Here is an 11,246-nt window from a genome sequence, read left to right as displayed (position 1 = left end):
GGTCGCAGCGGTCGCACTTGCGACCGGGCCCTGGTGTTCCACCAGTTCAAGGGGGGCCCAGAAAGAAGAAGAAGGCCTGCAGCTGCCTGCTGCCCGTAGCCCGCGGTGTTTGACACTTGCGGACGGTGGAAGGTGGACCACGGTAGCAGGGGTATGGCCTGTCAGGGAACTTCAATTCCCAGCAGGCAACTTGGCGTGCGGCAAGGGAGCTGGCAGGATGTCCAGGCAGTGTGGAGAGTGCAGGAATTAGCAGCCTGGAGCTGGAGGCACAGAGATCGGGAGCCGTGAGTGAGGACATTCTGGTGGAGAGCTGCAGTAGGTCCAGGTAGGTACTGATTGTATATGTGCTTTCTGTCATGTATACGTGTCATTGTCTTGCAGGGTTAAAAAAAAAATTCCAACCAAAAATTAATAAAATGCTTTAAGGGCTAATTCACACCATCCTCAGTGCGTTCTGGCCTGATTGTGGCCGGAACGCACTGGATCACATTGCATCCGGCTCAATTTGCTGTGGGGCGGGAGGGTGTGTGGCTGTGCATTGAAGTGAATAGCACCGCAGCCACACCCTCCAGCCACAATGCGATCAACAGCATAGGAACGCAAGGCACATCAATGCCTGCGGTCCTGTCCAGTCAGAAAAAATAGTGCTTGGATATTGAAAAAGGTATCAAAATCATGTTTTTTAGGGTTAGAGGGGGGCCTTAATGGTTTCTTGCATCGGGCCCTGAGGATTCTAGTTACGCCATGGTTGCAGAGCATTCACTTCTTGCTTTGAAAGTGCAAAATGACTTCAGTTTGCCAACACAATGCACACTGGGATTGCCTTGTCTTCGGTAGAGCATTGCTGGGAAATCTCATCTGTAATCTCAGGAGATCTCAGGGAAAGGCATTTTCCTCCCCTAAGATGTGCATGGTCACATGTCCTAGTCACATGTCTAGTCACATGTTCCAAAAATCCAAGAAGTAATAGGAGAGCTAGTATCCTGCCTTTAGTTAACATGGCAACTGCCAGAAGACTGGGGAAGAAAAGAGAAATAAGATATTTAAAGGATACAAAGCCGGCAATTATAAGAAGGCAGAAGAAGACAATCTAGGCCAAAGTAGCTGAACAAGAAAGTGAGCTGGATTGGAAACCTTTTAAAAATCAGCTATTTGGCCTAGATTGTTGACTTTGCCTTCTATAGACTCTTCACCCTTTTGTGAATAACCCTGTCAATTTTTACCAATAAGAAATGGCAGAAAAATTGAAGCATAACCTCAGCTGAAATCTTTTTATTTTGGATGGAGCAGGGAAGGGTTAGAACTAGGGATGCACCAATACCGGTATTTCGGTATCGAGTACGAGTACCGATATATATTTTTTCCCGTACTCATCGATACCGATACCGGAAGTCCCATTCAGGAAGCCAGGCGGCAAGTAAAGACTCGCCACCTGGTGTCCCGATAATCAGGGAAGCCGTCCCCATGCTTCTAGTCACTAGGTGACGATCCGGGAAGCCGTCTCCATGCTCCCTCGTCATGAGGTGACGAGGGAGCATGAAGCCGGCTTCCCGGCCAACCAAAAAGCCGGGCGCCGCGTCATTACACGGTGCCCATCTTCCTGATTGGCCAGCTTCCCGACCAATCAGAAAGCCTGGCAGCAAGTCATTACACGCTGCCCGGCTCATAGCTCCCTCGTGTAATGACTCGCTGCCCGGCTTCCTGATACCTGAAGTATCGTCCTAGGCATCGGAGTGCTTGGGTGCGTAGTATTTGTGTACTACGTGTTCTGGTGTGGGCGATTGCACTGCGGGCGGGAGGCGTGGCTGAGGTGGCATTGATATGAATGTCACCACCAAACCCACTACTGCCCTAGAACGCAGGAGCTCTTTAATTATGCCCATCCAGTGCGTCCCGACGACTAATGGTACTGGAACGCACTGGATGTGGTGTGAACCGGCCCTTAGTCTTACAGCGCCAACCGATGGCCATTTCCGCAGCCATATAAGCTACACATTAGGATACATGAGTTTGGAGTGCAATGGGATATCTTGAAATAAAACCAGTTTGAGACACCATCATTCGGAGTTCATTGATGGGTCCGTTTGACCTGTAGCTGACCTCCTTCTTGCTGGTGTATCTCTAATGTGGTCAGTGCGTGTAGTGTGCATGAGCCCCAGGGAGGAGGGGGCCCACTGTGCAGTGATTGCATACACTGGGGCAGTGGCGTACCTAGGGAGGGGTGGAATCTGTACTGGGCACCACCAATAAAGTATTCCCTGGTGTGATATGAAGAGTGGCAGAATGTTTTGGAGATGGCGCCTGGAACACACAGAGCCTGGGGTGTGGCTACAATACACATGCCTGGAGACCATGTAAGGCGAACGTAGCCACCCTGAAAAAGGAAGTGCGGGGCAACGGTTTAACAAATGAATAAATATATTTTTTTGGTTTTGGTTTTGTTTAGTGACATTTTAATTGAAGCATTAAAAAACCCAGCAAACTGAGACTGTCAGCGTCCTCTCTGTTGCTAAGCAACCGGTTTCCTGTCAATCCTCCTCGCCTGGAAACAGCGCATGCGCGCACTCTTTTTTTTTTACCGCGGCTCTACCGTTGTCTGTTTGAATTACCTGACTGTGATTGGATCAGTCGGCGTTCGGCAAACGCACCTATTGGTTGGACGTGTTTCGACCGACGTCTCTGATTGGCCGCGGGGCGGGAGTAGTAGCCCGGGCCCTTGGGACTCTCTGGCGCCATATTCGCTTGTCTGTGTGTTGTGGGCACTGGAGCGCTGGGAACCGGTAACTGTCAGTGTTGATCACGGAAACCCCTCCCTCGGGAGCTGCCGCCACTCCTGCCGCTACTCCTGCCGCTCAGGAGGCTCACCGAGAGCAGTGCAGGAGCTGACCAGCAGACGGGTGGCAGCATCCATGCTGAGCTGTAGGTGAGTCTTCTCTCATTGTCTTTCCGTGATGGGAATCCTGATACACAGCTGGGATCCCTACCACCGCCCCGGGAGGCCCATGTCTCCCCTTCCTGCTCTGGGGAACTACAAGTCTCAGAATTCTTTATAGCCTAAGTCTCAGGATTCCCTATTATAGAGCTGGGAGACGGGTTCCCCTTCCTGGTTGATATACTATGGGGGGAATTTATCAAATCTGGAGCAGTTGCCCATGGCAACTAATCAGCTTCTCTCTTTTATCTGTTCAGGTAAGATTTAAAAATGAAAGAGAGAAGCTGATTGGTTGCAATGCACAGCTGCTCCAGTTTTGATACATTCCCATGTATAACATTTATGGGGATGTCAGATAAGTGATTCATTTGCAGTGATTCCCCTCCCCCATAGTTTGCTATGGAATTGCTAATTTTCTGGCTATTCATAGCGCTTCTTGCTGGCGACCATCGCTCTGCATTGCCCGCTATGGACTCGGCTGCAAATCACTGAAGGAGAGGCGATTAGGCCAGGCGTGGACAACCCCGGCCCTCCCGTGTGCTCTAACTACAAATCTCAGCATGCCTCTGCCTCTGGGAGTCATGCCTGTAACTGACAGTCTTGCAATGCCTAATTGGACTTGTAGTTCCACCTAGAGGGCTGGAGTTGCTCACCCCTGGGTTAGTGGCAGAGCATGCTAAGACCCCGTTCACATTGAGCGATTTATCGCACGGTAATTCCCGCGCGATATCGCGCTCCAATGCAATCCAATGGGGCAAAGGGTCCTGCTGTCGCGGGTCGTGTGTCGCTACAGCAGGACCCTTTTTGGAGCGGATTTAGCCGCGATTCAAGCTTGCTCAATGCAAGCTTAAACGCGACATCGTGCGGCAAATCTCGCGATGTCGCGCAATATGCAAATCGCGCGACAAACGCGCAATTTGCATATCGCGCAGTGGGAACGGGGCCTTAGTGCTAGTGTAGGTTGTAACAGCAACAAACTGTAGGCGACTCGTATGATTCAATCGTTAGCTGACATTAGCAATGTGTTTTGCCGGGGCTGTGCTCCGCCTCCAGCGATACGGCGTCCTGGAACTTATTTGCTGACACCTTCGCCCCGGTCTTTATCCTGGTACGGCATCTTCTGCCACCTCGATTGGGATGATGTAACGCAGGGGTAGCCAAACTCCGGCCCTCCAGCTGTGGAGGAACTACAAATCCCATGAGGCATTGCAAGATTCTCTCAGCCACAGACATGACTCCCGGAGAAAGGTGCATCATGGGATTTGTAGTTTCACCACAGCTGGAGGGCCGGAGTTTGGCTACCCCTGATGTAACGCCTTCACAGGCATGGGAGCTTAGCAGGGCCGGATTTCCATTTCAGGCACCTTTTGGGCACGAGTGGAAATCTGTTTAGCCTGAACCTGCGCCCGCACCTGCTGCAGGACCAGCCGGCTTTCACGTATGCAGGGAAGGACCAGCCGGCTTTCACGTATGCAGGGGAGGACCGGCCGGCTTTCACGTATGCAGGGGAGGACCGGCCGGCTTTCACGTATGCAGGGGAGGACCGGCCGGCTTTCACGTATGCAGGGGAGGACCGGCCGGCTTTCACGTATGCAGGGGAGGACCGGCCGGCTTTCACGTATGCAGGGGAGGACCGGCCGGCTTTCACGTATGCAGGGAAGGACCCCGGCTTTCACGTATGCAGGGAAGGACCCCGGCTTTCACGTATGCAGGGGAGGACCGGCCGGCTGTCACATAAGTCTGCTCACCAGACGGGCATTTTACAGGGCAGCCTTCCGCAGCGCCTGGGTCCTTCCCCTGCGTTTCCTGTAGGCACTGCTGGTCTTGGAGCAGGAGGGTGCATTTGCTTGCTATTGCTGGTGTTGTATCTAAAGACAACATCGGGAATTGGGCAGAGTAGGTGCCTCTACGGAGGGCTCTTGTAGGCCTACTCTGCCTAATGCTAAATCCGACCCTGGAGCTTATTTATCTTGTAAGATGCCGAAATTGTACTCTGAGCTGTGTGTGCGCGTCTCAGTGTACATTGTGAACAGGCAGGTCAGAATCTTCTATTGCAGAAGAGACATAGAGGGGAGTTTACTAAGACTGCAGCAGCTGTGCATACCAGACAATCAGCGTCTGTCTTTCATTTTCAAATCTTAAAGCAGAACTCCGGGTAAAAATGTTATTAACCCTTGTAGTGGGGCTACCACCACAGTGCAAAGAGTTTAGGGCCAGTTCACACCAATTGCGGTGTTCCGGAGCGGTAGATGCTGGAACGCACAGTAATCCCACACTAAACTCCCACCTTTGTTCTGGGGCGTGCTGCATTTTTTTTGCGTTCACACTGGACCGGAACGCAGGCAATGTTTTGCCAAATGCACTACTGGGGAGGAATGGGGGGCGGTTCTATGGTGCCATTCACCTCAATGCACTGCCCCAGAACAGTTTAGCGTAGATTGAGGAATCTGTTGCACTTTTTCCATCTGACCATAGAAAATCTGCATATAATCTATAGGTGTATGGCAGGGGCGTCCCGAGGCCGGGTGTCACCCAGAGCAGTTACCGGGTGACACCCCGCCGTCATGTCATAGCGCATGCGCGTGACATCACCGCGTGCATGATGACGTCATTGTGCATGTGTGGCGATCTTATTGATACCTGCCGGCGGCCATCTTGATGATGGATGCTGGCAGAGACAGGAGGGGACAGTCACCTGGCGGTACAAGGCATGCCGCCGGGTTCTCTCCCGAAACCGTTGGGCTCTCGGTCCATGACGGAGTGCCCGACTTTTCAGAGTGCGTGACACCAAAATGACAGTCATTTTGGTGTCACCCTTTGTGACACCACTGGTGTATGGCCAGCTTTAGACTGTCACTGCTTAATAAGAGGGAAGTGTCTCTTTTTATCTTAGTAAGTTATGGAGCGGACCGGTAAAATACTTCCAGCTCAGCTAAATTTTCATTTCCATCTTTCCTTTTGTGTTGCAGGACATGAGTGCAAAGATGAGTTTGCAGCACCACAAACCTGTTTCCAATGAAAATCAGATTAACGTTCGGTAAGATACATTTTGTGAATATGATATTCATAGTTGGGTAAATCTGGGTTTGTGTGTTATAAAGTAGTCACTGCTCTAAGCTCCCTCCTGTGATGGACTACAATCTCAGTACAAATTGGTAAACTAAACCTGAGACTGTAGTCCATCACTGGAGTGAGCTTGGAGCGGTGACTACTTTACAACACACACAGGGACCATGGGGAACAAAAGTAGCCACCCTCCAGAAGGAAGGAGAGTGTCGGCACCAATTCAGAGATGATTTGAGGATCTACAGCCGTGTGATACACAAATAAGATACATTTTTGTTAAAGGAGAACTATGAGATGAGTGATTTCAACTCACCTCATAGTTCTAGCCGACCTGTGACAACTGTCATAGGTCGGCTCAGTAGATCGGGAGGTGAGCGAACACATACCGGGTTCCCTCACCTCTCGATCCTGTCATGGCTCTCTGCCGTGACGGGGAGGGGTTGGATTCCCCTCTCCCCGCTCCGATCTGCCAGCGCTGACTGGCGGAACGGACAGGGGAGGGGGCGGGTACAGCTGGCTCTGCCTCTAGATAGGTAGAGCCAGCTGTCACTCACGCAGCTTGGCGGATCCCGTCATCTAAGTCGGGATCCGCTCCAGGTGCGGTGTCTCAGTATAGCGCGAGCTGTAGCTCGCGGTATACTGAGCTTAGGGTAACGGGAGGACGCTAGTTTGTGTCCTCCCGTTACCCCAAGGAGAAATATGGGGAAAAACACTGACCCCATAGTTCTCCTTTTAATAGTTAAGGTACTTGAATGTATTCTTAAAGGTGGCCATACACCTGCCGATTATCGTACGATAATCGCAGGAAATCCTACGATCGTACGATAATCGGCAGGTGTGTGGAAGGCGTGCGACCGTTTCTACTGTACGGTCGCACGTCTTTTGTCTTACGCGCATGTTTGAAAATCGTATGATTTTCGAGCAGTTTGTGGCCTGCTCGTAAGACAAATGCCGCACGGGCCGATGTGCGCAAGCGCACACTGCCCTGTTCAGCATTGCAGTCATCGACGATCGCAAGTACGATCTGCCTATTCAAGATGGGCAGATCGTCGTTTTTATTTAATTACCTTACAACCATCGCAAGACAAAAGTCTTGCAATGATTGTAAGGTGTATGGCCAGCTTTAGATTTAACTCCTGAGTTTAGTTTGGTGTCACTAAGTTGGAACAGAACTGCCTGCCAAACGGCCAGCAACTGCAGGAAGGACTGAAGTGTGAATGAGCTGTTCATTTACTGCGGGGTTTTCAATTCAATGGAATGCATTGCCAATTCATTAAAAGAAAGATGCAAAATGTCTGTACGCTGATTACTCAGCAATGACGATATAAAAGTAAAGGTGATTTCCGCATTGCTGCAATTTGCTGCTGAACACCGAATTTTGCTGGACATGTAAAACCGTCCTTGTAAATTGAAAGTTCATGGTTTGCCAGACACACTAATTCCAGCTATGACTTTTAATGAGCAGCGGGGTTTTATTCTGGAGAAAGGTCTATTGTGGGCAGATGGAGGGAAGAGCTGCGCTCAGAGTGGATCCGCCCCCACATCTGTCTGAGGGGTAGAAAATACTGTTTAGAATTGGAAGTTTTTCTGCTTTTTGTTCTTTTTTTTTTTTTCTGCTGGAATATTTCAGCAAATGTTTTTCATGTGCATCTTCTTTTATCTGTTTATTTTTAGGAATGTGTCAAATAGGATGCTACCAATTCATTTCCCTCCAACTAAAACTGTGCTCTGGGACTCGACACCCATCGGGGAGCCGATAGGGTTACATTTCAGCTATTACAGGTACTTAATGTATTCAATTACCAATTTGTTTCTGACACAGAGGACATAGCTGTCACATTGGCACCTCTTCTTCTTCTCTGGGAGAAGCTAACACTGAACTAGTTTTTGTTGTTTTCATTCTTATTCTCAGTCTTTTATTTGCAGCAAATGATCATTTCCAGTTCAGTGATGTATAAGGACCTATCTTTCTTTGTGACAACATCAAAGATTAAAATAAAATATCTTGAATAATCACTTTTTTTTTTATGCAGACATCAATAACTTCTTTGCTTTGATTGCTTTTCAGGAATCCTCACTTGTTACTGTCTGAAAAAGCTTTGCGGCTCGCTTACCGACACGCGAAGACTGAGAGAAGAGTTTTCTGTTGTTTCTTACTTGGATCTTTCTCTGTGGATGATGGTATGCTGATTCTTCCTTTTAGTAATAATTAGTATACAGATATAACTAGGGATGCTCCGATACTTAACTCCGATACCAGAACATCTGGTCAGCCGGAGATCTCCTTCTGACTGGCAGTGCTGAGGGAGCATGGATCTGTTTTCTTTTCCAATCAGGAAGCCGGGCGGTGGGTTATGACCCGCATCCCGGCTTCACGTGTTGCTAAGCAGCCTGGCTTCCTAACCAATAAGGAATCCGTGCGGTACGTAATTACTCGGCTTCCTGATTGGTCAGGAAACCAGGCAGCCTCTGAAGCCGGTGTTCTTTTGCTAGAACACAGGCAATCAGGAAGCCATGCAACGGGTCATGGTCCGCCGCCTGACTTCCTGATAATCCGGGCACAATGCACCAGTTCTCGGTATCGGCGAGTACTGAGGGAAAAAAATATTGCTACTTGATACTAAAAAAACGGTATCGGTGCATCCCTAGATATAACATTTTAGTCAATAAAAGTCTAATATTTACTGTTGCTGTATTGTATGCTCTAAATTCTTAGAAGTTTGTATTCAGGATGATACCATTTATTGTCTAAATAGATTGCAGTGTAAGCTTTTTGCAGAACAACGCAGCTTAATAGATATGATGTGAACAAGCCTTTAATCCAAACTTCTACTTTTTGTTGGTTAAAGCAGAAGTATTGAGAGTGTAAAATGTATTCTCAATACTTAGAGCTGGCATATGACACTGCAGCTGTCACATTCTGGCTCTACAGATCAAAAACTGAGCGATCTAAACCGCCAGTCGCTCAGCTCACGGCTTCTCGCTTCAGAGGGTGGTGACCGTCAGTCACTGCTCCCTGCAGGGATTCCCTCTTCCCCTCTTTGTTCCTCCAGTGTCATTGGAGGGACATACAGGGGAGGGGATGGGCACTGCTGGCTTTGCTTCTAGACAGAGCTAGCTGTCAATCAATCAGCAGGGTAGCTTCTGACAATATTGTCTGGATCATTCCTGGTTGCAACATGGCTGTCAGCGTATATCGGGCAGTAGTCCGCTATACGCTGATTTTAGGTCACAGGTGTACATTAGTAAAACTCCTCCTGTGACCCAAAGAACTAAAGCCAAAAAAAAAAGTTTGGCTTTAGTTCTTTTAACATGGTATAACATTCTCCTTTTATGTAAAGTGAATTCTTAAAGAAATGCCCTTTTAAATATCACATGACTTTCATATGGATTGGTTATTAGTTAGTGACATCTAGAATGACACCTAGGGCAGATTATTCTGATTACCTCATATGGCTTCATTTGTTGAGCTCTCAAATACCGTTTTAAAACAGCCCTGCAATCATGTTTATCTTGGTGCTGTTTTAATATGGCACCTGATTTGAGCATCTAAGGTGGGTGTCTATGTTGGAGCCGCTGACTGACAGTGAAAGCTTGGCCATTGCCAAGCCTAGGTGCTAAGGAAATTAGCTGCTGAGTTTGTATTTATTGCTATGTAGCCATGAGCCATGGAAGAAGGGCACGGTTATCTATGGCAACTGAATATCTTTTATTTTCCAAGGTGGAAAAATAAAACATGTAATCTGGTTGCTATGGGCAACAATTCCACGTTATTTCAGGATATGTAAGTGTTGTGCAAAGTATAATGTATTTGAAGAAAATGTCCATATTGTTTTTGCCTTTTGTTCCTGTTTCCTATCAGATGAGGAAGGTGTAACCTTGACAATTGATCGGTTTGTTCCCGGTCGGGAGAAATCTGGCGTTGTGGGGAAGGTTCCTTCTGCTCTCTTACCTGGAGATTTTGTTATTCCTTGCTCTGTATATACCAGAGAGTCCGCAGGAAATATCACTCTGCATACTCCAGAGGAGTTTGCATCTTCTTTTAAGGTAAGCTCTTTAGTATTTCGTCATCTCATGGCGGATAATTTTGGCAAATACGATTTTTATTTCTGTACTTTTTCTCCACTTCATCTTCAAATGCTCCGATACTTATCCCTATACCAGAACTTCTGGTCAGAGGGAGATTTCCTCTGACCGGCAGTACCGCAAGGGAACATGGAGCCGGCTTCCCAGACAATCAGGAACCCGGGCAGCGGGTAATGAACCGGCTTCCTGATTGGCCTGAAAGCCGGCTCCATGCTGATTGGCTGGGATGCCGGCTTTGCAACCAAACGGCATGTAGCTGGCTTGCCATGCAGCGGCTAATGATCCGGCTTCCTAATTGGGCGGGAAGCCGGCTCCTTGTTGACTGGCTGGGTACACATGGTAATGACACGCTGCCCGGTAAAGCCGGCTCCATGCTACCGAAGTATCGGTACTCGATACTGAAAAACCCCTATCGGTACATCCCTATTTATTCAAAAGTGGATTCAGCATGTTCGGTCTGACAAATTTTTTCCCAAAAGAAACTTCTCATTTCTGAAGGTTTTTTTTTTTCTCTTGGAACATGGAGAGGTTTTTCAGGGAACATTTTGAAGTAAACCTTCCCTGAAATAAATTTTAGACTGCTATTGTGTACATTTCTAACAATAGTTGCCTGGCTATTATGTTGAACCTCTGGATTTAGTACTGTGTGTCACTAACCTGGAACAAGTATACATATCATGTTAGAACATCACCTTCTCTGCATACTTGTCCTGTGTTGGTGACTCAATGCATTGAAGCAGGGGAGGGAGGGGCCAGATTGGACGTAGTAATTCCATTTCCCAGTTTCACCTGGGAAAGTGGACTTACCCAATAAGCATTTGTTTATGTGCTTGTAATGTGGAAATAGGGTGTTGTTGCTTTTACTAAATACTAGGGATGTCCAGATACCAGTTCCTATACTTGGGATTTTCCTTAGAACTTCCAGGGTTGCAGCGGTTGCAACTGGGACCTGGCTCTGGCGCTCCTCCACTGTCCTGAAATCATTGGTCTGTATTGTTTTTAAAAAACTGTCACATGACAATAAACAAAAATGTATCAGCACTCGTATCTTTACGTACTTGGGCAAGTATCAGTACCTGTACTTGAAAAAATGGTATCGGTATATCCCTAATAATATATATATGTGTGTATATATGTATATATATATATATATATATGTCCA

At 47.8% G+C, this 11,246-nt stretch overlaps 1 protein-coding gene across 1 annotated transcript in view; it reads left to right on the top strand.

Moving 5' to 3' along the window:
* The first annotated feature begins 1,821 nt into the window (after nt 1–1,821).
* The window catches only part of STIL (SCL/TAL1 interrupting locus), a 35,323-nt gene continuing 25,898 nt past the window's right edge, over nt 1,822–11,246 (top strand). The window contains exons 1-7 of the mRNA XM_018553014.1: nt 1,822–1,928; nt 2,822–2,923; nt 4,257–4,608; nt 5,902–5,969; nt 7,673–7,780; nt 8,067–8,179; nt 9,861–10,045. Of these exons, the coding sequence (XP_018408516.1) occupies nt 1,822–1,928; nt 2,822–2,923; nt 4,257–4,608; nt 5,902–5,969; nt 7,673–7,780; nt 8,067–8,179; nt 9,861–10,045 (1,035 nt within the window). The remainder of the gene's footprint in view (nt 1,929–2,821; nt 2,924–4,256; nt 4,609–5,901; nt 5,970–7,672; nt 7,781–8,066; nt 8,180–9,860; nt 10,046–11,246) is intronic.

Source organism: Nanorana parkeri, unplaced genomic scaffold, assembly GCF_000935625.1.
Source record: "Nanorana parkeri isolate BGI_ZX_2015 unplaced genomic scaffold, ASM93562v1 scaffold106, whole genome shotgun sequence".
In the NCBI taxonomy this organism is placed as follows: domain Eukaryota; kingdom Metazoa; phylum Chordata; class Amphibia; order Anura; family Dicroglossidae; genus Nanorana; species Nanorana parkeri.
This window is presented reverse-complemented; position numbering and strand designations above follow the sequence as displayed.